At 33.8% G+C, this 26737-nt stretch overlaps 1 protein-coding gene across 3 annotated transcripts in view; it reads left to right on the top strand.

Annotated features, from left to right (window-relative positions):
* Window positions 1-432: 432 nt before the first annotated feature.
* Window positions 433-26737, top strand: part of LOC131040678 (MADS-box transcription factor 23) — a 181785-nt gene continuing 155480 nt past the window's right edge. Inside the window, exons 1-2 of one of the 3 annotated variants that reach the window (XM_059213622.1) lie at window positions 433-580; window positions 659-851. In XM_059213622.1, the coding sequence (XP_059069605.1) occupies window positions 679-851 (173 nt within the window). In that variant the 5' untranslated portion in view covers window positions 433-580; window positions 659-678. The other 2 variants (XM_059213623.1, XM_057973629.2) reach the window with 2 other exon arrangements.

Below are 26737 nucleotides of genomic sequence, written 5' to 3'. Positions count from 1 at the left end.
CATCCATAACAGAAAATTATCCCCTAGAAAAAGTTTTTGGAGCCTCCGTGATTTTCATGTACAATTACCGAAACTCCGTGCAAACGAAATGAAATGAAAAGAAATTTGTTAAGGACGTAAGGAGTCTACGCAGCAGAAAAAGAAACGTAATAATTATATAGCTAGCGTGAGGTCTTAAAAGTGTGTACAAATCAATCTTCTCACTCATTAACAGATAAAGCCTTCCTATCATATTGTCTCGTCTTCTTCTCACTCATTAAGAGATAAAGCATCCCTATCATATTGCTTGGGATATTTAATAGATAAAACCTCCCTAGCATATTGTCATTTTCTGGGCCATAAATGAAACGTCCAGTCCACATCTGTACACGTGGAAGGTGCAGATTCAATCCCCAGAGCTTCCTGTAGACCTCGGATTGCGCGTCCATCTCTGAAAGCAAATTTGGGGGCGTTTGGACAAATCTGAAATTACATCTAGCCAATGCTTACCCTGCGAAACGGATAAAACCGACCCGACCTAAAAAAATCTCATATACTTTTCGTATCTTATCCTTTTAAGGCTGCATTTTAGAGGTTCGAGGTACTGATATTTTTCTGTATTTTACTGAGGGTTTCATTAGGGTGTAAATCTCTGTGTAATTTCGAAGCTTCGTTGCAGGTTAAGTTTAAGAGTTTCAAATGGGGAGAGAGGTGAAGAAAATAGAGAAAAAGGAGGCCAGGCGTGTGACTTTTGCCAAGCGGAGGAAGGGGTTGATAAAAAAGGCAAAGGAGCTTTCAATTCTCTGCGACGCAGATGTCGGGCTTGTCATTTTTTCTGCAACAGAGAAGCTCTCCGAGTACTCCAATACCAGGTACTCTTCCTCCTCCCTGACTTCATTTATTTAAGGAAAAAAAAACGAGTTTCTGACGTTTTCAGATTAGACCTAAAAGTTCGTATGTACTCTCCGAGACATTAAAATGAGCAAAAGTTGGTTATTATAAACCTCTTTAATTACTTTTAAATGTTTACACTATTCTTTGAATTATTATTTTATTTATATTTTTTATTTAAGAGCTTGTATCTTTGTTTAAATTATTTGTATGCAAATATTGGTTTTTTATTGTTCATGTAAACTTAAAATCTTATTATCCTTGTTGAAATTGTGCAAATTTTTGTTAGTATTCACTTCTTTAACTTAAAGTAGCAATATTTGAAAGTGATAACTTTAGCTTCATACTATCTGAAATGCTTTTCTGAAACCTAGCTTATCTTATAAGAATACTTAAATAGAAGTTGTACTCATCTTTTGATGATATGACAACTTCCCTTATATTATTATCATTTTTTAATGTCAGTCTAGAGTTTTGGTACTTTGAAATTGTTGAACTTTTGTTAGAAATATCCATAGTATAAAGCAAGGTAGAAGAAACTAGAGTCATTATGTTAAAATTTATTGAAAACATTTGTATTATAAGAAAATCAAAGAAATAAATACCCACAATATAAAGAAAGATAGAAGAAATTGTACCCATTCCTCTAAAATTTTGTTGCAACTTTTTGTAACATAAGAAAATTCGAAGTTAAAAAAATACCCATAACATATTTGGAAAAGCAAAGGAAATAATGCCCAATACTCTAGAATTTTTTTGAAAACATTTTTAGTAAGAAAAACATCAACCTCTTCTTTCATAATTCAAACTAAGAAGGCATTTAATTAAGAAAAAAAAGAAGAAGAATAATTTATCCTTTTAGTGTGATCAATTATACTTAGAGTGTATAAAAGACTATGTGCTTAAATGAGCTAGTCATCTATGAAGTTAAAGTACATATATAAGTATACATTATAAAAATATGAATAAAATTTTAAATAATAAATTTTTTAAACTGAAGTATGATAATATTCATACTATGAGGGGTTGTAGGTGTTAGAATTGTTGGCCATGAAAGTACTATTAAATTTGATCATTTTCAAAATTATCACGAAAAGTTTCAATACGTTTACCCTTGGAGCACGTACAAAATCAACAAAATCACTCATAACTATAACTAGGAAATCAAGACAAGGGAAGAGTTTATTAAATACCGCCTTATACCCTTCAACAAATTCATAATATCTATAGAAGGAAATCCTTATTGATACATAAAGAATCTCATCCATATGGTAATTTGGACTCAATGCAAAGGCAAGATGTAGTGCAGTGGTCATTGTGTTTTAACTTTCTTTAATAATTTTGTGGCCTTGCTCTAATAAAAAATATGGACTTGTTGTGTGTTATAATTATATATATTTGATATATGTAGATCTGAATGTCTCAATTTAACACATAAATATATTTTCATTTAATAATGTGAATTTCTATTTGCAATAATTGATCATGTTGTGGGAAAGGAAGGGAATGCAAGGAGGGTGAATGGAAAGGAATACCTCACTAGACATCCTACCTCATGAGAACTGGAGACCACGAGGGATCGAGTTTTTGTCCTTGGACTTAGGTCAAGGGTCAATTTAGGGGCACTCTATTCCATGTCTTCCCTACAAATCCCATTTTAATCAATTGTTGACATAAGCTAGAAGGGACCCTCAATTATAAGAGGAGAGAAGAATGGCAAGTTATAGGGAAACAATGTACAAAACTCACTAGGTACAACACCTCATGAGAATGGTTGAGGACCACATGAGGCCAAGGGGGGCAAACTTTCTACCCTTGGGCCTAGAATAGGGGATATTTGGGGCACCTTATTATTTCTCCTAACTCTACGCTCATTAAGGTTCAAACCCCATGTAATCATTTAGATTTGCTAGGTGATATTAGTATATCTATTCCTTAGCCCTAGAAATGAAAGTATTTTATGAATTATTTCTACATCATTATCTAACTTAGTTGTAGGTTTCCAAGGTAGACTTATCTCGTCTTATTCATGAGTAAGGATTATATCTCTAACTATATTATGTTCCTTGATTCATTTGGATTTATGAATTTAGGGCAAATTACAAGGTAATCTAGAAAATGAACTTTACAATGTGTCCCATTCCCTCAATGCTTATGATGAGTATATTAATAATAAATTGGCCATATTTATTCTCCTCCTCACAAGCAATGGTTGTAAAAAATACTTCCTTTTTAAGGGACACAACTATGACATTGATCAATGATCTGTTTTTAGCATCTTTCCACTTATTACAACTAATGGACATCCCTATCTTAGCTCATTAATCTCATATGGACTTCAATAAACCTTTTACAATCCCTACCTATATGTCTATTATTATCTTACTTGTCATGACCTAAGTGGCCTTGTACTCTTTTTGAACCTCATTTATTATTAAAATGATGAACCAAAATATTGAAATCTAACATATTTTCATAAATGTGTCTTGCTATATTTTGATTGTCAATATCTTAAGTCACATTTTAAAATACCACTTGTGGAGGTCATTTTGGACTCTTATTTATAGTGGGTTAGTCTTTAAAAGTGGCCAAAAATTGGCGGATCTCTACCACAAAATTGGGATTAGATGAGGGAATAGAGGGATTAATTGCCTTTCATCTTCTTTTTACTAAAAGATGATTCACTCTATGAATTTTTAGCTCATGTAGTTGCTCTTTCTCATTAATATATGCTATTACCCACTCCAATGACACAAATATATGATTCATTCCAAGGTAAGATTTGATGGGTCTAAGAATTCCACACATGGGCTTTCACTTGAATATATGAACTTGAATACCTAACATCGTACTCTTGTTAATTAAATATAAACCTCACCACCTAGAATCAATTTCATCATATTAATATACTACAAAAAATAACTAAAATGTATTTTGAGTTTAGGTCAACTGTGGACTAGAACAAGATGCTATTAAAATTTCTATGGTAAGAAAGTTGATAAATTATAAATAAGACATTGAAAACAAATAACTAAAAATAAATAAATAGACTTAATAAAAACCTTACTCTTTTAAAATTTTAAGTATTGTAGAAGAATGAAAGAAAACTAAAGAAAAATAGTTTGTTTAATGTCTGTCTAAAATAAAAATATAGCAAAAAATGAAAAAAAAAAATCTCTTTTAAAAAATATTATTTTATGATCTTCTTGATAGGTCATGGATACTTGCAAATACATAGGAATCACAATAAAACTATCATGGAATCTTGATGGAAGAGCATTTAGGTCCACAAAAATATTTTTCCTTTTAGTTGTTTGTTTCTTCCTTATTTTTTCTTGTAGGGGTTGATGATTAAATCCTGGAGAGTTTCAGTTGATGCAAGGTGAAGTGATTATTTCATCTTGAAGAGGGGCTTATTGGGTACATGGATTTCAAATTTGGTGGAAATTAGAGTTCAATTAACTAAATAAAGGGCAATAAGATGTTATGGGCTACTCAAGAATTGAGTCAGAACTTTTAGTAGTTCTAGGAACCTTTAGAATTGGTGACATTTTTAGTTCTTATTAGTACCACCATGTATTCCTATTTCGAGTGGAATTGTAGATATGTCTTCAAGGATTTTTTTTTACATGTATAGTCAAAGATTAAGGGTGTTTTGAGAGCCATCAAAACCTTTGACCAATTCTAGTTATTTCTCATTTCATTAATAAATTTTAAGACTTAGCTTTTCTAGGGAAGTTGAGCCTTTGGGAAGTTCCAAGAACCACTAAAACTAGTGGAAAGTTCCTATTCCCAACTAAAGCTCCAACAAGGAAGGAAAATTGTATGTTTGACACTTTTCCAAGTTCATGAATTGGTAGATTTTTTGAAAAAACTGTTTGAAAATGTTTGATGGTTCCCAAGTTGATTGAAACACAAAATCATTAGAAAGGGGATATTGTAAAAAATTTTGGGAGTTCAAAGGTTCTTGAGACCTTAGGTACCACCAAAAAAGGGGTGGCAAGTGTGCATTGTAGGGTTCCGTGGGTTCCTTGTATCTTAGGAACCCTCAACATTGCATCTATTATGAGTCCCTAGTGAATCCCAATCACAAACAAAAGAGTATGTAGCGTGCTAATTGTTAGAAGGTGTTAGAGGCATTTATAATGACTAAGTTGTAAAATCACAAGTGCCAATCAAGTGCAAAATGTGTTTGGACATGTTACGACATGAGTAGATTTGCTAATTGCATGATGCTTCCAATTTTTCATAGAATTATTTTAGAATAACGACTACACATGTATGAGTTTATAGAGAGTAACACCTTCTGCAAGATAAATTAATTCAGGGTGTCATTGCACGAGAGAAAGGAGCAATCTTTTTTTATCAAGATTTAGGAGCTAGAGAATTTGGTAAGAGGAATTTGGGAATGAATATTGGTACCAATACTTGCATCTTTGTAAGGTTCAACACCAAGACATGTGCCCATGGAACATTAAACACCTTGTACTAAATATGTTTGCATGTTAATAAAGAGATTCCATAAACACTTTGTGAGTTTGAAGAGTTTCCTAGTTCAACAGTTCGACCATAATTTCCCTAAACTCAGAACTACACCAAGTGGTATCAGGGAAATGATTTCTTAGTGGAAGTTGTGGACAAGCTGTAGAGAGAGAGAGAGAGAGAGAGAGAGAGAGAGAGAGAGAGAGAGAGAGAGAGAGAGAGAGAGAGAGAGAGAGAGAGAGAGAGAGAGAGAGAGAGAGAGAGAGAGAGAGAGAGAGAGAGAGAGAGAGAGAGAGAGAGAGAGAGAGAGAGTACATACATACATACATACATACACATACATAACTTCAAATGAAAAAATAAAAGAAAACAATGTGAATAAAAATTAAATATTGAGAGAACTCTAAATTAAAATAACTTTTGTAACGTAATAAATTAATTATAGTAAATAAAATAACTTTTCTAATTAAATGAGATAATTAAAGGGATATTACAATAAAAGTATTCCAATCCCTGATTATTCTCATGTGAGAAACAAATACAAACTACGTTTTTAGAATTTATAATTTACAATGCAAAAGAATAACAAAGCATATCCACAAGATAACATTATAATCAAGGAATCAAATGGCAAGTAGGAAATGGAACAAGGATCAATTTCTGGTAAGACATCTAGATTGGCAATGCTAGTCATGAGTTCATAACCATGCTTATGGCTTGTAAAGGTCCTCTATCAAGACACTTTGGTATCAGATTATTTGGTTATATTGATTAGAGTGGGAAACAACCTAAATGGAAGTTTTTTCCTCTTCAACTCTTTTTGAGTGAGGAGGCTAGAGGTTAATTTCTGCAATATTTAGGGAACTATTGTTTCTTCAATATAAAAAATATAGATGAAGGTTTCTAGAGATCCAATTACTTAGGTATCTTTTTTGTCTCTTTGGCCTACTATACAATTGAGCAAAACTAGGAAGACCTTGCTCTGGATGGAACTTAATTTGGAACAAAAACGTTACCCCTAAAATAACCTATTTTTAGTCGACAATAAATCACAACAAAATTCTAACTGAATAATGTAGTAAAAGGGACCTTAAATTTAGTCAATATGTGCATTCTATATTGTAAACAAGAGGAGTTAGTGGACAATTTAATCTTACACTATAGTTTCACCAAAGAAGTCTTGGATGAGGTGCTATCTTCCCTTCAGGATAATTGGGTTAGTCATGATATTACTATTAGGATTCAACTGTGTAGTTTTTGAGTCAAACTCATTGCAGTTGAATCCTGATAGCAATATCATAATTTGACTTTCTATGGAATATATTGCCTACTTATTAATTGGGTTGGTCCCATTACCACAAGAATTTTTATTTAAATTTGGAGGATTAATACCCCTTTCAAACACTTTGTTATGAAATAAGTATGGAACCTTGTAAGGAAAATGGTGTCTCAATGTTGCAATGATAAAAGAGTACCATTGGTACATGACAATGGGGGTTCGGGGCAGCACTCCCAACCATGGGGGTTCGATGGTATAGCCCTTGACATGGGAGTTGCAAGGGGTCACCCCCTTGCTAGATATTTTAAGAGGGGATTCTATTGCCACTATCGTATTGTGATGTGTTATCAGAGTCTGATAACTATTGAGCTGCCTCGAGATCTCATTTGTGGTACTCCTATAAGAAGCTTGCTCTACAAGTATATTGTGATTTGTTGTTGATTTTTTAACAATATATATTGGGTGGCTTTTGGAGTATGGTTTTTTTTCTCTTGAAATGGTTTTTCTAATGTAAATTGTTGTGTTATGGTATGCATGCTATTTATGTTTATTTATTTCTAGTGTATGTAATTGTTGTAATGATTTGTACAAGTTTTTGCATTATCTTCCTCTGAAGGTTAGTGTATGAAGTTGTTCCAGTACTTAACTTCCTTACAAACCCATCTTTTCTTGCTTGGTAAATTTCTAACGAAAGGAAAATGAAGATATTTAGAAAGGATGTGAAGAATAGTAAAGAGGTTTTGCAAATGATAAAAAATGGGATAAGAGAAAATATTAGACACATGAAATATCAAAAATATTTTCAATGTAATACGAGCTTTGAATTATCTTTTAAATTGAAATGGGGAATTGAATTTTGCATGGAAGAAATAAAAATCACTCAAAATTCTAGAAGACATCACATCAAATGGAGAAAACCTAAAAAGGGAAGGGGTGAAATTGAACTTTAATGTATATAATTATAATGGTAAAAAATTAGGGTTTCCACCATCGAAGGAAAAAACTACTAATTTATGACCGAAGGACCATTACATTAGGGAAAGATATGAATTAGATAGATCTAAACCTAAGAGGCTTGAATACTGATCTAATTCCAAGGGGTTTGGAATGTGCCTCTTCTTTCTGTTAGGCCCAATATGGAAAGCTAATGTACTGAGAGGGGAGGGGTGAATCAGTACTTCAAATCTTTTCTTCAACAATAACTTCACTGTTAAGCATAAACCGAAAATTGTTGTAACATAATATAATGCTAAAACAAATAAATAACAATCATACATGATTCACTCCATAACACATATATTTTGGTTACGCAAAAACTCTTGGTTAGAGAGAAAAATTGTGGTGGGGATGACACCCACAACTTCACTACTACAATAATAAAGGTTGCTCGATTAGAACTACATGTTTTGCTATTTCTGATAGCTTACCCTGTTAGGAGTATCAAGATCTTTAGATCTACCTTGCTAAAGGATTTTACAACACTTATTCTAAATGTTGCACCTGGTTAAAGGCTTTACAATTTATAGACTCTGTTAGAGTCTTTTACCCAGTTAAAGGTTTCTCTTACAACTCAAAATATTACAATCAAAATCTTACAAAATATCCGCAACTTCACATCTGAAATGTTATAGCAGATTCTATGTGCTCAAAATGAAATTACCTTGCTTATAGCATACTTGGGTAAATCATAAATTAACTCGGTAAACCTTTCTGTTTACTCTGTTCCTTGACTGTTCTCTGAAATCCTTCTTGGTGATCTCTGTGTATCTCTGTCAATCGTAACAGTCATAACACTCAGTGCTTTCCCATGATTTTTCTTTTCACATATGTCTTGCTTCACACACACACATTTGATCCTCAATTCATGTTGTATAAATAGATCTCTTGTAACGGTGATCTTGTTCATGCTTCGATCTTACAAACATGATTCATCGAATGAATAACCATACAAAATTATTTCATTGGATAGATGTCCTCAAAATCATATTAAATCTATAAGTACAATTTCCAATGTGTTAACGGTTTCTTGTTCCTTGATCTTTGTAACACATTTCCACATGTGTCCATGTTCAATGAATCTGGTAACACGTTTTACTCGGTGTGTATTAACTCGGTATACCATCTTTGCTGCTCGGTAGTCATAGAACGTTACTCGGTAGACAACTCGATGTATACTAAACTTTGTGACTTGTAACTTCTGTAACCGGCTGCTCTGTGCTTATCGACTGAATGGTAAAAATAACCGAGTAGGGTATATAGAATGACTTTGGACATAAAACTAATGACAACTTAGTAAATAGTAACAATCTCCCCTTTTGACATTAGTTTTGAAATGTTTGACAAAACTTCTTTCAAAGTCATAACTCAAAAATTCTATATACTTACAAAATTTGACTAAACTGACAGTATATACAATTGTCAATAAAATAGTATACTCAGATATACTCCCCTTATCAATATACTGTACATAACTCTGATTATGCATGCGCTGTGATCAATATTCTGTATTCATTGCTCGGTTCACTGCTCCCCCTGTCAAAATTATCTGTATACTCGAATATGCTGATTTGCTCGGTATACTCCTCTTGTATACACTATACTCCCCCTTTTTGACAAACATCAAAACTAGTTACCATTCGGTGGAGGCAACTGGTCAAAAATGGATTTATACTTTGTTCTTGCATCAGTGAGAGTGGCAGAGAGTGCATCCTTGACACTATCCATGAGTGAATTCTGAGCTGTAATATCAGCTAATAGTGAAATCAAACCATCTAAAGTGCTCCCCTCTGGCTGAGTGGATAAGGAGGTAGCCTTGTTGATCTGTTCTTGGACGGAGGACAAGTGTGGAATGAATAAGGTTTGAAGAGTCATAATGTCCATCCTTATTTTGTGCTCTTCATTCTTAAGTTCCAATTGTTGAGCCATGAGCGTTTGTAACTTGGTATAGAAATTTTGAATAGAATTTGGCTCAGTGGTCAATTTATTGGAGAGATTAGTGATCTCTTTCTCAATCACTTCTGTTTTATTCTTGATATCTTTAATAAATAAAGAAAATGTACAGAGTTTCTGAAATAAATAAAGAATGTGCTTGAGTTGAGGGGACAACTCAGCAATAAATTTGACAAGTTTTACTTTACCGATAGCAATGGCTTTCTGTACCTCTTCAATCATTTTTGCAGTGAGCTCTTTGTCCTTCAATTTGCTCAGGTATTCAAATGCATCTACTCCAAATGTTTCGATCTTATTGAGGAGTTCATCCAGTTGAATATGGATGGCTGCATCTTTTGTCACTGTAGCTTCAGGTAGCATTTCTGTTAATAGTGCTTTGACCTTCTGAAGTACTTTGTTTTTATTTTGTATAGCTATTTGTTTCTCTTGTTCGGCTTTGGCTTTGCATAGTTCACTGAATTCAACAAGTGCTTGCCCTTTTAATTTGGATATGTCTACATTTGGCAACACAATTGGTTTTGACAAATCTAACTTGAAACTATGCTTTTTCATTTTCTTTTCTTTAGAGGAGGAGGCTTTCACAGATTGAACTAATACAATGGCTTGGGAGGCTTGTTCACCCTCGGTAGGTTGCTCGGTAGAGGCAACACTTTTGTCAATTTCTTTAGCCTCAAATGTAGCCTTCAGTGAATCCTTTCTCGGGGTCTCAGTTGTAACATTGTCAGTACTTGAAGGGGCTTGAGAAGTCTGTTCCCCGGTGGTCTGAGAAGTAGCTTCTCCTTTGGTAGACTATTGACCCTCTTTGCCTTGTTCAGTATCCTGAGGTGTCTCGGTTGAAACATGTTGACTTACCGAAGGATAGGACTTTACTTGTTCCAAAACTGATTCACTTGATACCAGTTTGGCATAAGCATTCCCTTCTATCATTTCCTGTTCCTATACCTCGGTATCCATGACATCCTCATCAGCTTGTATAGTTTTAGTGGGATCTTGCTCGGTGATATCCACTATTTCAACTTCACCTTGCTCATCGGCACTCTTGATTCGAAAAATTTCTTGCCATTTTTTTTTGGTCTCTTTCTCTACTTCAAGATAAAGGCCATTCATCAGTTTCAAGGCTCTTTGCTTGACTAGGAAGTTAGTCTGGTAGTTTTTCAGATATTCACTTATCTCATCTACCGACATGTCTGGAAAGAGATGTACCGGACTTCTTTCTCTCATCTTCTTTTCTGAGTCCATAGCATATTTCCACCTGTTATCAATGTGTAAGTACAATGCTTTTGGAAGAGAATTAGTTACTTCTAATGGGACTAATCGGAATTTAAGAAGTGTACATACAACTGACTCTTCTATTTGCCTCTTTTCTTCTTCTGTCCGAGAGTCATATTTAACATACCTAAATGACCCAAATCCACCATATTGTTTCAAATTGGCACAAAAATTATCAACACTATGTACATCTTCCTTTTTTCTTTTGACAATCTGAAATTTAGTTTTGTCTTCAGATTCGGTGTCACTTGACTCTTTATTTAAAATGAGTCTCCAAGTAGACTTCTTATAAGTTTTTGTTACCTTAGGCATTGCAACATTTTTCTACTTCTTACTCGATGATGCTACAGATGATCTAGTATTGGGGCGCTTCACTGGAGGAGTAGGTGATACCTGTGATGTATCCTGTTTCTTCTGTTTCAAAATTTTGCCTTTTGGCAACTTGGTGCTCAATGTAATTGCTGCTTCTTGGGCTTCAGATTACTCCTCAGTGATGACTTGATTGCTCTTAACAGGAGTGGAGGAAGAACCTTCTCTAAATTTCTCTGTTAATGCTTTAATCATTTTTGTTTCTTTCCTTGTAGCCTTTGGTACTACAATGCTCATTTTGACTTTTTCTTTAACTTCTTCATATGTACCGTATCTAATCTCGGTAGCATGCCTTAGCAGTGCAAGAAAGGCATCTATCTGTTGTTGTGTAATGTCAAAATAAATCTCATAACCCATAGGCGGCAAAGATTGAGTTCTCAGATCTACCGCATTGACATAGCAGTAGTCGGTGTCCACTTCAAAACATATATTGTCCTTATATTTTTCCACTAACTAGGGTGGTATCCTGTACCTGTTATGCATCTTTTCTTGAAAATTGATAAAATAATCATCCATAATCTCATTGAATTTATCACCCAGTTGTTTGATGAAGTCATTGATTTGATGGGTGATTGGTCGGTGTAGCTCCCAAACTACATTACCGACTGATGGAAAGAATTTCTCAAAATAGAAAAACATGCATACCAAAAGTGATCCAAACTTTAGTGTGTTTGCCAAGTTGTTCTTCTTCGGCTTATGGTGTTGAGATTTTCAAACAAATTTTTCAACAACACTTCGCATAGATCAATCTTCATACCTTTCTTCACAATTTTATAGGCTAAATCAACAGCAGCACAAGGTACACTGTTTTCCCTTGCCGATTGAAACAAACAATAACCTATGACTCTAATTGCAAACTTCAGCTCTACATCTATGACATTGTTCAGTTTCAGACCTCTGCAATCAGATTCAACCACGGTTAAAGTGATCAATTCCTTCTGTGAAATCATTTTCTGAGCTCGAGCATGGTCAAAAATAGGGTAACCGGTGATCAAGTGGATGATTTCCTTGGTGATCTTGAATGGTTGCTCCTCTAACCACATAAAGTCATCATGAACTCTGCTCAAAACAAATTTAACCCATTGGGGCTTGAAGAATCACGGGTAGGTTAGGGCTTCGGTCAATCCCTTGACTTTAATATGTTCAAACTTGCTATCCAGTTTTCCATCGGTACACAATTCATCATACGTGTCCTTGATCTTTGTGTGACCTAGTTCCTCGGCATGACACTTAGTGAAGAATTTGACATCCTCAACTAATAAAACCCTATCCGGAATGAGTGAAAATGCAGTTTTATCATCCGGTTCAGATGCTACTTTGGGAGGTAGTGAGTATTTCAGTGAGGGCTTCTCAATGTTCTCAACAACAACGGGTTTCTGAATCTTAGGAGCCATTTCAAACTTTGGATAATCACTAATAAAAGAGCCTTAGGGTTTGAAAACTTTTAACCAGCAGACGCTTTCCACTTAGTAAATATAAAACAGATATTCACAACTGATATGATCGGTTAACTTGCTTGACAATGCGTTGTGATTGATATAAATACCTTGAATTTTGCTTCGGAAGAGATTTGATCGCCTTTGAATCGCTTCGCTCTACTTTTTGAAAACTTGGTAAGTGTAAAATGACCACGCAAAAGCTTTAAGTAGACATTTTACCTTATCGAGCTCCGTGCAGTTAGGTCAGAAAATATTAAATGCACTCGGTTCCACTAAACCGATTTACCTTCTTTTTGCTTTTATCGAGTAGCCAGACTTCCTGCATTTACCGACTTGACAGGCTTCCTGCATTTACCAACTTGACTAGTGCTCCAAAAGACTTGATAAAATTTCAAACTTGCTAATGCATCTTAGCTATGCAAATTTTGAATTAAGTACATGATAAAATAGGAACTGTTAAGATTTAACCTTGAGAGAATGCAGTCCCTTCATACCTTTACCGATTAATTTGGAATAGATGCACCTAACTCAGTAGGTAATGTGCTTTCTTCATTTGACACAATTTCCTTCTTTTTCCAAATCATCTGGAATTTGTTTTTTATTTCTTCAATATCTCCTCTAAGTTGATCTCTGCAATCTCTAGCTAAGTGTCCAACTTTGTGACAATGAAAACATGCCATACCAGGATTTCTCCATGATCTTTGGTTGTTCACTCCAAACCTTATAAAGCAGTTGGCACTTATATGTCCATATCTTCCATAGCATTCACACCATATCCTTGTATTATAATCCCATGGTACTACAGTATACCGTCGGTTAAGATGTGTGTGAGTTCGGTAGCCTCTAGTATTTGCTCGGTGTGCAGACCACATATAGTTAAACTGCTTAAACCAATTCTCGGTACTATGTCCATATCTATTGCAGTTTTTACAAAACCCTTTGAATTTTGCCTTTTGATAATTGTTAGCAGACTTTGTCCTACATTGGTTAGATGTGTGACCATATTTATTGCAATTGTAACAATAACCATTGGACCTAGTGACATTCGGTTGCTTACCTTTTCTGATTTGGCACATGTTGGCAATATGTCCTTGTTTTCCACAGTAGTTGCAAATAGGCTTCTTTCCTTTGATGTTCTTCTTGTTTATAGCTTGCTTTGATGATTCTCCTCTCTCGGTAGTGTGGATTCCCTTCTCGGTAGAGTCTTTTCCTTTGTAATTGAGTCCTGCATCTTTGTTGGGTCTTCTTGTAGTTAGTTGCTCATCCAACATCCTTGATGCTTCATAACTTTTCTTCAGTGTTTCTTTGGATTTCTTCTCTGTTTCAAGTTCATCGGTTAATCTTGATATTTCAAGTTTCAATACTTGATTCTCATTTTCTTTCAGATTTGCTTCATGATGTGCATAACCCAATTGATCAGATAGATTTTGTTGAATTCCAGTCATCCTTGTGATTTCATCATTATTTTTAGACACTAATGCTTCAAGCTATTGTTTTTCTCTTTCTGTATCTCTTATGTTATCCTTGGTTGTCCTCAATGCATCAAGATTTTCAGTCATCTGTGTTCTGAAATGTTCATGTTCTCTTTTTATTGCTTTTAGCTGATCAGTCAGTGCTTTGTTCTTTTCTTTCAATGCTCCAATCATTTCTTCAGTCTCTTCAGATATACTATTCTCAAATGATGTCTCAATTTGTTCCACTAGCTCTTGAGAGTCTTGCAAATCATCAGACGATCTTCTTCTAACTTTCAGTGATCTTTGCATTTGTTTCTGCATGTCTGCAATCACTTGATTAGCATGATCCAATTCATTTTGAAGATTCACAATTCTCTGAGATTGTTTGTAGCCTTCCATTGATAAGATCTTTCTCTTTAGGCAGTTAAACCCTTTTCCAAGATTAAAGCTCTGATACCAATTGTTAGGCCCAATATGGAAAGCTAATGTACTGAAAGGGGAGGGGTGAATCAGTACTTCAAATCTTTTCTTCAACAATAACTTCACTGTTAAGCATAAACCGAAAACTGCTGTAACATAATATAATGCTAAAACAAATAAATAACAATCATACATGATTCACTCCATAACACATATATTTTGGTTATGCAGAAACTCTTGGTTAGAGAGAAAAACTGCGGTGGGGATGACACCCACAACTTCACTACTGCAATAATAAAGGTTGCTCGGTTAGAGCTACGTATTTAGCTATTTCTGATAGCTTACCCTGTTAGGAGTATCAAGATCTTTAGATCTACCTTGCTAAAGGATTTTACAACACTTATTCTAAATGTTGCACCTGGTTAAAGGCTTTACAATTTATAGACTTTGTTAGACTCTTTTACCTAGTTAAAGGTTTCTCTTACAACTTAAAATATTACAATCAAAATCTTATAAAATATCTGCAACTTCACATCTGAAATGTTATAGCAGATTCTATGTGCTCAAAATGAAATTACCTTGCTTATAGCAGACTTTGGTAAATCATAAATTAACTCGGTAAACCTTTCTGTTTACTCTGTTCCTTGACTGTTCTCTGAAATCCTTCTTGGTGATCTCTGTGTATCTCTGTCAATCGTAACAGTCATAACACTCAGTGCTTTCCCATGATTTTTCTTTTCACATATGTCTTGCTTCACACACACATATTTGATCCGCAATTCATGCTGTATAAATAGATCTCTTGTAACGGTGATCTTGTTCATGCTTCGATCTTACAAACATGATTCATCGAATGAATAACCATACAAAATTATTTCATTGGATAGATGTCCTCAAAATCATATAAAATCTAAAAGTGCAATTTCGAATGTGTTAACGATTTCTTGTTCCTCGATCTTTGTAACACGTTTCCACATGTGTCTAGGTTCAATGAATCTGGTAACATGTTTTACTCGGTGTGTATTAACTCGGTATACCATCTTTGTTGCTTAGTAGTCATAGAACATTACTTGGTAGACAACTCGGTGTATACTAAACTTTGTGACTTGTAACTTCTGTAACCGACTGCTCTGTGCTTATCGATTGAATATTTCGGTAGTAATAACCGACTAGGGTATATAGAATGACTTTGGACATAAAACTAATGACAACTTAGTAAATAGTAACACTTTCCAGGTTTATTTGAATTGAATTGTTGATTTTGTTGAAATTAGGGTAAATGTTCTAGAATTTATGTAAAAATGCCTAAATAGTAAGTTACAGTCATTGGATTGATCCACGAAGCTGGATTTGAGGATTGTAAGAGGATTGAAACCTGTTCCCAGAATGAGCTCCCGATTTGTCGGGATCAGTGCGATGATCACTCTAGTCTTCCGAACTTTTTGCACTCCAATGGGTAATTGATTCGTCTTTGTAAATAAATCTTATCTTGAGGTTCGTAGCTCTGTATCTGTTCTTGCACACACTGTAGAAGGAAAATAGGTTTGGAATAGGGGTTTGCCCTAAGTCAAACCCCAGTTTTCGAATTAACCATGAAATAGAAATGAAATCTGATTGAATTGTAGTAATGGAAATGATCTCCCTTTGAGGAGATGTTTAATAATGATCGAAATACAAATAGTATACCTCATTGTGAAGTTTTGTTTGTCTCCACACAGAATTAGGGTTTCATGAAGCCTTCAATAACATCGAACACAAATGTCAACTCGAATGTTTGAATCTTGACTAAGTTATCTCTTCTCCAATGCTTAAATTAAGACTAATTGCTTGATTGATTAAACTTGAATGCTTTATTGCTTGATGTCGAATTAAATTTCATGTGTATGGATGATCAAATGAGAGGGTTAGACCTCTTTTTATACTTGCCCGTCAAAAAACTAATTAACTTTCCACCATGAGACAACACAAAGATGGAATTCCCACTCAAATCACATGACTATTAAGAGGCCAAATTTGGGTCCTAATTGGGAGGACCAGGGTGCTGGGTGCTCCAGTCCCGAGGGGACTAGGGCACCATGCCCTAGTCTTGCCCAATTAGAGACCAAATTTGAGGGGTAGGATGAGGTGCAAATTGAAAACGATGATAGATTTGCATAACAAGAGCATAACCATGTCTTATTCAGGCCTCAAGGCATGAATGCCAAGGTGAGGACTCAAATACAAACAAAATTGTAAGTAAGTACAATTTAGGATGCTACATTTAGCCCCCACTTTAGTGAGAATATGAGACATATCATAAAATCTAATTTGGTGATTAAGATGTTTGATGGTTTCTCTTGTCCCTCTATTGTCTCTATTACTCTTCCTGTTGAGGTTGGCACTAAGGCACTTGGATATCATTTTTGCTATCATTCCTACATTGGATCAATTTCGTGTTAATTTGGGACATCCTTGGCTCTCTTCCATGAAATAGATCCCTTCTACTATTCATAAGTGTTTGAAATTTTCTCTTAATGGAAAAATCATAACAATTAATTTTAGCATGTACCAACCCATGATGAGGCATGGAGATGTTAATATTGATTATTTTGGGTCTAAACAAGTTGAACCCCTTAAGTTTCGAAGTGATGCTCTTTTTCATTCTTATCAAAGGTGGAAGAATGAGATGATCTTATCCTTAAGTAAACCTAGAGATCCTAAACTCATTTCTCTTCTTCATGATAGACCTAATACTCCTCATAATGGACTCGTTCATCTTCCTACATCGTCTACTCCTTTATATGTTGTGGTTCCACCTCCTACGTCTTACAAAGGAAAACGCTTGACATCTCCTATATTTCAACCTAAAAAACATTATCCCATGCATCCTTCTTTAAAGGAAGAGAATAAGCCTATGCCTATTGATTCTAAACCTTCACAACCTTCAACTAAAACTAAAAGAAACCGTTGTGCGATGAAATGTCGATGGAGACATTGTGCTAAGGCTCGTGAACAACACACCAAACATAGAAGTAGTCATACAAATAGAATGATTAACTTCACTGGGAGGTTGAGTGTAACCAAGGACTTCAAAAAATAAATTCAAAAGCATTATATTAGTGTCAACAATATGAGCAAGGCCACACAACAAATCAACACCAATTTTATCACTTTGAACCATTCTTTTAAGTCATTCAATCAATGAGATAGCCTCACTTTCTGCGTATTGTTGACTCATCCATTGTTGAAGATTTTCAAATTTTCAAATTCATTGTCAATATTCTCCAATTGGTCAATGAAAACCCTAGTTAGTGATTCACCCTCATCATGAGAATTATGTAAAGAATGGGGATAAACAACATCAATTGTTGGAATAAAAGAACCACCCACATTCTCATGAAACAAGTTATCTAAATTTGGCTCCATATCAGGTTAGTAATTAAACCTTGGGAAGCCTTAATTCTACAATTTCTTCTCGTAGGAATATTATAGGTAGGACTAATAGTAGTAAAAATCATGCACAAAGGAGGGAAATATGAATTTGAATTTGAAAAATATGATTAAGAAATACAAAATTTTGTGAAAATGATTGATTAACCAATTAATTAAGCAATTTGATTTGTGAATTTGAAAGATAAAATCATCTAGATCATAGCATAACATTCATAAAGATTAGATTTGAAAATTAAATTGAATTTTTTTGAAACCCTCATGGTAAATTTTAGAATTATAAATTAGGGTTTTTAAAAATTTAACCACTAAATTTATGTAATTCAATTTGAAAATGAGATCTAGGAGGGGAAATTTTGAATTTTAAATTAAATAAATAATGAGATCTAAAATGATAAATCCAATTTAGAGAACCCACAAGCTTAATTTTAGAATTACAAATTACAATTTTTATGAATTTAACCTCTAAATTTTTAAAATTCAATGAAAATTTAAACTTGCAAATGTAAATTTGAATTTGAAATTATAAAGACTCAGATCTGAGAACATGAATCAAAATTACAGGTGTAAGGAATCGAGTTCACCAAAATGTGGTGGTGAAAAATTAGGGTTTCCAGGTCATAGAAGGAAGAAACCGCTAATTTATGGCTTGGGGACCATTACATTAGGGAAAGATAGGAATTAGATAGATCTAAACCTAATAGGTCTGAATGTTGATCTAATTCTAGGGGGTTTGGAATGTGCCTCTTCTTTCCCTTTAGTTGAATTGAATTGTTGAATTTGTTGAAATTAGGGTAAATGTGCTGGAATTGATGTAAAAATGCATAAACAAAAAGCTATAGTTGTCAGATCGAGCCATGACCCCGGAACTAAGGATTACAAGAGGATTTAGACCTCTTCCTAGAAGGAGCTCCTGATTTGTCAAAACCATTATGACGATTGCTCTAGTCCTCTGAACTTTTCGCAGTCCAATGGGGGATTGATTCGTCTCTGTAAATAAAGCTTATCTTGAAGATTGCAACTCCATACTTGTTCCTGCACACACTAGAGAAGGGAAATAGGTTGGGAGTAGGGGTTTGGCTTAAGTCACACCCTAGTTTTGGAATTAACCCTAAAATAGAAATGAAAGTTGATTGAATTGCAGTAATAGAAATGTTCTCTTTTTGAGGAAGATGTTGAATAATGACTGAAACACAAATCATATAACTCCTTGTGAAGTTTTGTTTGTCTTCATATGGAATTAGGGTTTCATGAAGTCTTCAATAACATAGAACATGAAAGTCAACTCCAATGTTTAAATCTTGATTTTATCTTTGCTCCAATACTTGAATGAAGACTGATTGCTTGCTGGCTTGAACTTGAATATTTGGTTGCTTGATGTCGAAATGAATTTCATGTGTGTGGATTATCAAATGAGAGGAGTAGACCTCTTTTTATATTTTCCTATTGAAAAACTAATTACTTTTCCAACATGAATTGACACAAAGCTGGAATTCCCGCTCAAGTCACATGACCATTAAGAGGCCCAAATTTGGGTCCTAATTGGGAGGACTAGGGTGATGGGCACTCTGGTCCTAAGGGGACCAAGGTGAAACACCTTGGTCTTGCCCAATCAAAGACCAAATTTGAGACACATGATGAGGTGCAAAGTGAAAATGATGATAGATTTGCATAGCAAGAGCATAATAAGGTCCTATTCAAGCCTCGAAGCACGAACGCCAAGGTGATGACTCAAATGCAGACAAAATTGCAAGGGAGTACAATTTAGGATACACCAATAGTAAAGGTAATCTTAGAATGACAACAATAGGAGGTATAATATGAGATGTTAGGGAACAAATGATATAGGGTTATGCAAAAAAAATGAGATGAAGAAAAATAAGGTTGAGGCAGTGTCTTTGTGATGGGGTTCCAAAGTAGATCATTATGCATGGCTTCTAGAAAGTTATAAATGTAGGTGATTCTAATTTGGTGGTTGATATTCTAAATTCTTCTACTCCCTCCATGAAAAATAATAGATTTCTTTGAGGACAGAATATGACTCCTCACCCTCTTACCACATTGGAGAGATAAACATACTTATAGCCTGGAAGGAAATAAGTTATCTGATAACCTGGCTAATGAAGACCTTAAATTTTTTGAATGAAATTATTCTAAGAATAATTGGAATATACTTGATCAAGACTATTCTGGTTGATGATAGGTAAGTGGTTTTAATTAATCATGTAGGTAATTTTTTTTTTAATATCTTAAAGAGTGCCTTTGTTATTTTGGCAATGATGATGTATAAAAGGTCAATTAATTTATATGAAGTCACAATCACTTGGCTATGTTGGACATAAAGGATGAAAACTGCCAGAAAGCACATGAGAAGATATGAAGGTAAGAATAATCATAAATGTAAAAATAATTTTGATTGCCTCATATTTCAATGGGGATTTATTAATCTACAAACCTAGCAAAAGTATGAAGCTCTTGTTGATATAACAGTTGCATATTGATAGCAAAAAATAGAAATGATTAAATGTATAAGTGTAAAGATATATTAGGTTTTGGTCTATCTTTCCCATGTGGGGATTATTAATCTTCAAACCTGGCAAAGTATGAACCCCTTGTTGATATGACAATTGCATATCGATAGTAGAAAAATGGAAATGATCAAATGTATAAGTGTAAAGAAAGTTTAGGTTTTGGTCTATCATAAAGTCTTTTGGAAAATAATAGCTAAAAGTAATTTTTGTTATCTTTCTTTTCTAGGTGTCATATTTCTTCTAGTTATTGTGTCTATAAATAATAAGAAAGCTAACATGGGAGGATAAAGGTTGAGAGTTGAGCACACTTATTTTGTTTCTTTTAAGAAGAAACCAAGGTCTTGGATTTTTTTGTGAGGCAAGGGATTACCCCTTTCTTCAGGGTAATGAAAGGAAAGGATGAGGAATTTTCGTCTAAATTTTTACATAGTTGGAGGGATGGTAGAGTCAAAGTTGGTAGCATAAAAATTGAGGTTTGAGAGGAGCTCATTGCATAGGTAACTTGTTTAAACTACAAAGGTGAAAAGTCCCCTTGTATTAGTAAAAAACAAGCATATGAAGATTATATTACAATATCGTTGACATAGGTGAAAATATTAAAACACCAGGTCCGGGTAAGTGCACAAAGATGGTGGTCAGAAAAGTGGACACACAAAAAAAAAAACATGAAAAACACCAAAACGCACATGGGGTATTTCAAATTTAAAAAACCCTGTACGCGTTTAGGCTCGTTTTGCCGAGCCTAACCAAAGCTAAACCACGTGCGCGGTTTAAAACATACTAACCACGTATGTGGTTTAAAGAATACTAACCGTGTATGCGGTTTAAAGCACACTAACCACGTACGCAGTTTAAAAACTAAAACTGCGTACGCGGTTATGTCTGTCAATAAAATGCAATTCACTTACATTCCATTAGGTTTTTCAGTAGGATATATACATAAAATATAACATTTAAGTATAAGTGACATTTATCTCACTTATACTTTAAGTTATATTTTATGTATATATTGTCAGGATGTTTGAGAGTGGTTCCAGATATCTAAGAGTTATAATGCAGATTCTAGTTTTTTGAGTATTCTTATAAATTTCAGACTTAGTCAAATTTCAGTAATCAACATGCTCATTTCAACATTATGTCTCTCATCTCTTCCCTACATTCCCCCTCTCTCTTCATTAACCCCTACCTTTTTGTCTCTTAGGCATCTCCCTCTCTACTTTCTTCCATCTCTCGGTATCTCTTTGTCTCTTTCTCATCTCCCTCACCCTCTTTCTCTCTTTCATATATCCCTCTCTTTCTCCCCCTCTCTCAAATATCTCTATCTCTCACTCTCTCCCCATCTCTTAAGTGTCTTTCTCTCTCATTCTCTCCCTCTCCCTCCCCCTCGCTCTCCCTTTCTCTTCCTTTGTCAAGTATTTCTTTCCCTCTAACTCTCTTTATCTCTCCCCCTCTCGCTCCATTTCTCTTTCTCTCAAGTCTCTCTCCTTCTCTCTATCACATCTCTGGCTATCAACCTTTATCTATCTCTCTCTCTCTCCTCTTTTATAAAGTCTCTCTCTCTCTCTCTCTCTCTCTCTCTCTCTCTCTCTCTCTCTGAAGTCTCTCCCTCTCATCCTCGTTCTCTCTATCTCACTCTCTCCTTCTCTCAGGTGTGTCTCTCTCATTCTCTCCCTCTCCCCTCTCCCTCACTCTCTCCCTTTCTTATTATCTCTCTCTCACTCTCTCCCTCTCTCCCTCTCTTCGCACCCCTCTCTCTCTAGTCTCTTGTAATATTCTTTTATTTATTTATTATTTGATTCTTTTATTTATTTATTCTTTTATTCTTTTAATTATTTATTCTTTTATTTATTTAAAATTCTAGAAAATAATAAATACAATTAATTTAATTTAATTTATTTTTCCACAAAAATTTAAATAAAAATATATTTCTAATATCATGCAGCTTGCAATTTAATTTAATAATTTCTTTTAATTAACTAAATTTATAATCTCAATGTATAAACAATTCAACTATGAGATAATTCCATCAACTTAATTACTTAATTAAATCTACTAAAACACTCAAATTAAACAACTCTCAAGAAATTACCCATAAAAGATAAAATGACAAAATACGAAGACCGAACTAACTGACAAGACGACCAACTGACAACACTCATACGAGTGTAACTGAGTAAAAAAGGGTCAACTACTATCTCCTCCACTTCCATCGAAAAATATAAGGCACGCTCAGACTTGTGAAGCCAGGTGGAGACGATACCCCGTACCTACCCGGTACTTGTACCTACAATAACCTGCATCACCGAACCACACATGCATATATATACAATATAGAAAACATGACATACACACTGATGAAGGAGAATCACGACATTCCCTGTCTCACCGGAATGAGTGAAGGAAAATCGTCCCCTTGCATCCAATACACTCGCAAACACACAACATATAATTACACATTGCATAGATAAAGTAAAATGTCAGTACATAGCAATAATCCATAAAATGTCATAAATCACAAGTACTGAAATACTGCAAATAAATTATACATCTCATCTCCAGATAAAGCATAATGTCATAAAAATTTGAATAATATATCATGGTAATGTATCCATTGAAAACAACCAATAATAAAATGTGAGTCTAATGAGTTCAAACAAATAGGGGCACTACATTCTCCCCCCCAAAACTAGGCTTACTCCTGGAAGCCTAAAACAAATAAGAATACAACTCTCTCATCTTCGTTGCATCCTCCCCTGGCTTTCCTAGCCATGACCTAGCAATGTATAGAGAAAACGGTTCAGACCTACGGCAATTATAAAACAAGGGAAACACAAACATAAAGACCTAAGCAAAAAGGTCAAACTGGATAGGCTTACTACAAACCTAGAGTACCCAGTGTTGAAACTTGGGCTCTGATACCAAATGTAGTGCCTCGCCAGGAACCCTAAAGGAAAACAACACAACTAGGCAACTAAAGGGTGAAATAATTTTTTTTTTGTTAAAGACTAAGTGCACTAACTAAAACCATTGCACGTTTATCAACACAACGGAAGTCTATCATATGTTTTCCTAAGGGTAACCAACGAAGATAATTTCATAGATTATATTAACACCACAGTTAATCCATTCAATTAGATAAATTGAAAACTAGAGTTTAAAACTACACATACATCCAAAACAAAGCTATAAAAGTATTCCAATGTATCCAATTTCCATAAATCATTTAAACATAAGATCAAAACAATAACATTTATTTCACTGACATAATAATATTACAATATCCATATATACATGGCTTCCAATAATACCACTGGTTACAAAGATACAATATCAAGGTTACATAAAAGTCTGATACAATGACCACAAGGTCTCAACTGAACAACGATCTCGAACAAGAGCTGGTACATAAACCATGAACCAAGAAACACCAGTGAAGCCTTTCCTCGCCTGAAGATACAATCCAGAACATCCGATGCGAAGTGGCACTACCACCCGACCATGTGATCCCAAAATGGAACCACCCCACCGTGCTAGGAGATAGTAGAAAACCCTCAAGCAAGCAAAGTAAGACAAGTACAAAAGGACTACAAGACTCTACAAACATCCATGTGACTCAACTCACAAAACACAAGTGACTATAAGAAGAGAGTGTCATCGCATAGCTTGATGGTTACCATGGTACAACCTCCATAGGTCCCGACCCCCATCCTTGGGTTTCTCCTGGTAACCTCTTCTGAGCCTCCGGTTCCAACTAAGTCTCATGCGGACCCTACCAATCCTTTCGTGAAGACAAGTTGGTAAGTTTGCCATTCCAAGCCTTCTCGTAACATTATGAGCCCTGTACAAGCACTCACCTATGCACGAGGTACACTTATCTTAATTAATATTTATCTCACTCCCCCCAATATATTATTATGTTATCACTTTTTAACCAACTTTCGACGGGTTATCCTGTCATCCATTTTGAGCACGACCCCCGCTCGGAAGCCACTCTCTCTCATAGGACACTAACAGGAAATGTCTCTCTACGAGAACTCTATGGCGAAACAAACAACCATAACCAACTCTGACAAAGCAAAAGTGAAGGATACACAATCACTAACCCAAGATTGACCATTTGGACAAACACAGACAATGGCCCACATCAATAAGGTTATACAACAACACCTGACCAAGGAGAAATAATAACATAGGACACAATGACAACTCAATCAGAATTGCAACGAAATTAAGCTTGACTGAAAACACCATTTACACAAAATCCTAATATCGGCAATCTTTTCTTAAAACAACCAAAAGCATAAATAACTTGCAAATAAGGAATTTTCCAGAAATTAAGAAAATACAACTATATTACAAAAGGAAAACCAATGTTGTCATTTGTCCAATAAAGTTAAATAAAATCACATAAAAATTAACCCCCTAAATATATGTTCATAATTAATTTACAAATAAGCCTGATTAGATTTTATAAATAATCTAAATTAAATTCCAAATTAAAAATTATATATAATAATATAATATAATTACATAAATATATATATTCTACGAATATAATATTATATAATTTTATCACATTAAAATATATAATAAAAAGAAGGTTTAAGTTTCAAATATCTTTCATTTCCAAAATAACATAATTAAAACCATAGAAAATACTATATACATATATATAATATTATTATTTTTTTTTAAAATTAAATAATTATTTTTTTTTAGTTAATGTTTTTTTTTTTAATGTCTTTTTTTTTTTAATAATAATTTAAAACAAGTAAATTCTTTTTTCACCCAAAATTTATTTCCAATCAAATTTATTTACAAGGAAATTAATTAATACATAATATCTCCAAAACAATATAATAAAATAATTTCCCTTAACTTTTAATAATACAATAAATTTAATTTATAATTAAATTTATTTCTATAATAACTAATAATATCATAGAGTTCCATGCACAATAAAAATCTTGGCAAAATTTGTCAAAATAACTTTTCCCAATTTTCTCAAAATTTAATCTACAAACACCAAGGTAATAACTTCTTTCCATAAACTAAAAATTAACTTCAGGAATAGACTTTAACCAAAAACAAGAAATAATCAGACAGGATTTTAGATTTGACAAACATCTTAACACACACATCATTCAGAAGAAGAAAGAAATAAAATATTTTCTTGAAACAACAATCAAAAGAAGCCACCCAACCTGGTATAGCTTTCCTGGAATAAATATGTAGAAGAGCCTTAATCTTTTCAAAAAGCTTCCAATAAATTTCTTCATCTAAATTTCCTGACCTGTTTCCTATGTATCTAAAATAAAGACCTATTCCCCTATTTAAACTAAAATTCTAGGTTGAATAGTTTTTTCTCAAAAACCTAAATTAAGAATAAAAACAATTTTATTTTCTTTTCTAATTTTATAACAAAAGATAAGCTAACATGCAATAATTAAAAATCATTATTCTTTCTTTTATTTTCTCATGCAAATTAATTAATTTTCTAAATAAATAATTAAAGCAATACTTTAATTCTAATTAATTCTTTTATTTATTTATTTATTTATTCTTTTATTCTTTTATTTATTTATATATTTATTTATTTATTCTTTTATTTATTTATTCTTTTATTCTTTTATTTATTTATTCTTTTAATTATTTATTTTTTTATTCTTTTATTTATTTAAAATTCTAGAAAATAATAAATACAATTAATTTAATTTATTTTTCCACAAAAATTTAAATAAAAATATATTTTTAATATCATGCATCTTGCAATTTAAGTTAATAATTTCTTTTAATTAACTAAATTTATAATCTCAATGCATAAACAATTCAACTATGAGATAATTCCATAAACTTAATTACTTAATTAAATCCACTAAAACACTCAAATTAAACAACTCTCAAGCAATTGCCCATAAAAGATAAAATGACAAAATACGAAGATCGAACTAACTGACAAGATGACCAACTGACGACACTCATACGAGTGTAACTGAATAAAAAAAAGTCAACTACTATCTCCTCCACTTCCATCGAAAAATATAAGGCACGCTCAGACCTGTGAAGCCAGGTGGAGACGATACCCCGTACCTACCCAGTACTTGTACCTGCAATAACCTGCATCACCGAACCACACATGCATATATATACAATATAGAAAAAATGATATACACACCGATGAAGGAGAATCACGACGTTCCCTGTCTCACCGGAATGAGTGAAGAAAAATCGTCCCCTTGCATCCAA

The sequence above is a fragment of the Cryptomeria japonica genome, chromosome 10 (genome assembly GCF_030272615.1).
Source record: "Cryptomeria japonica chromosome 10, Sugi_1.0, whole genome shotgun sequence".
Lineage (NCBI taxonomy): Eukaryota > Viridiplantae > Streptophyta > Pinopsida > Cupressales > Cupressaceae > Cryptomeria > Cryptomeria japonica.
Note: the sequence above shows the minus strand (reverse complement) of the source record. Positions and strands in the feature narration are given on the sequence as shown.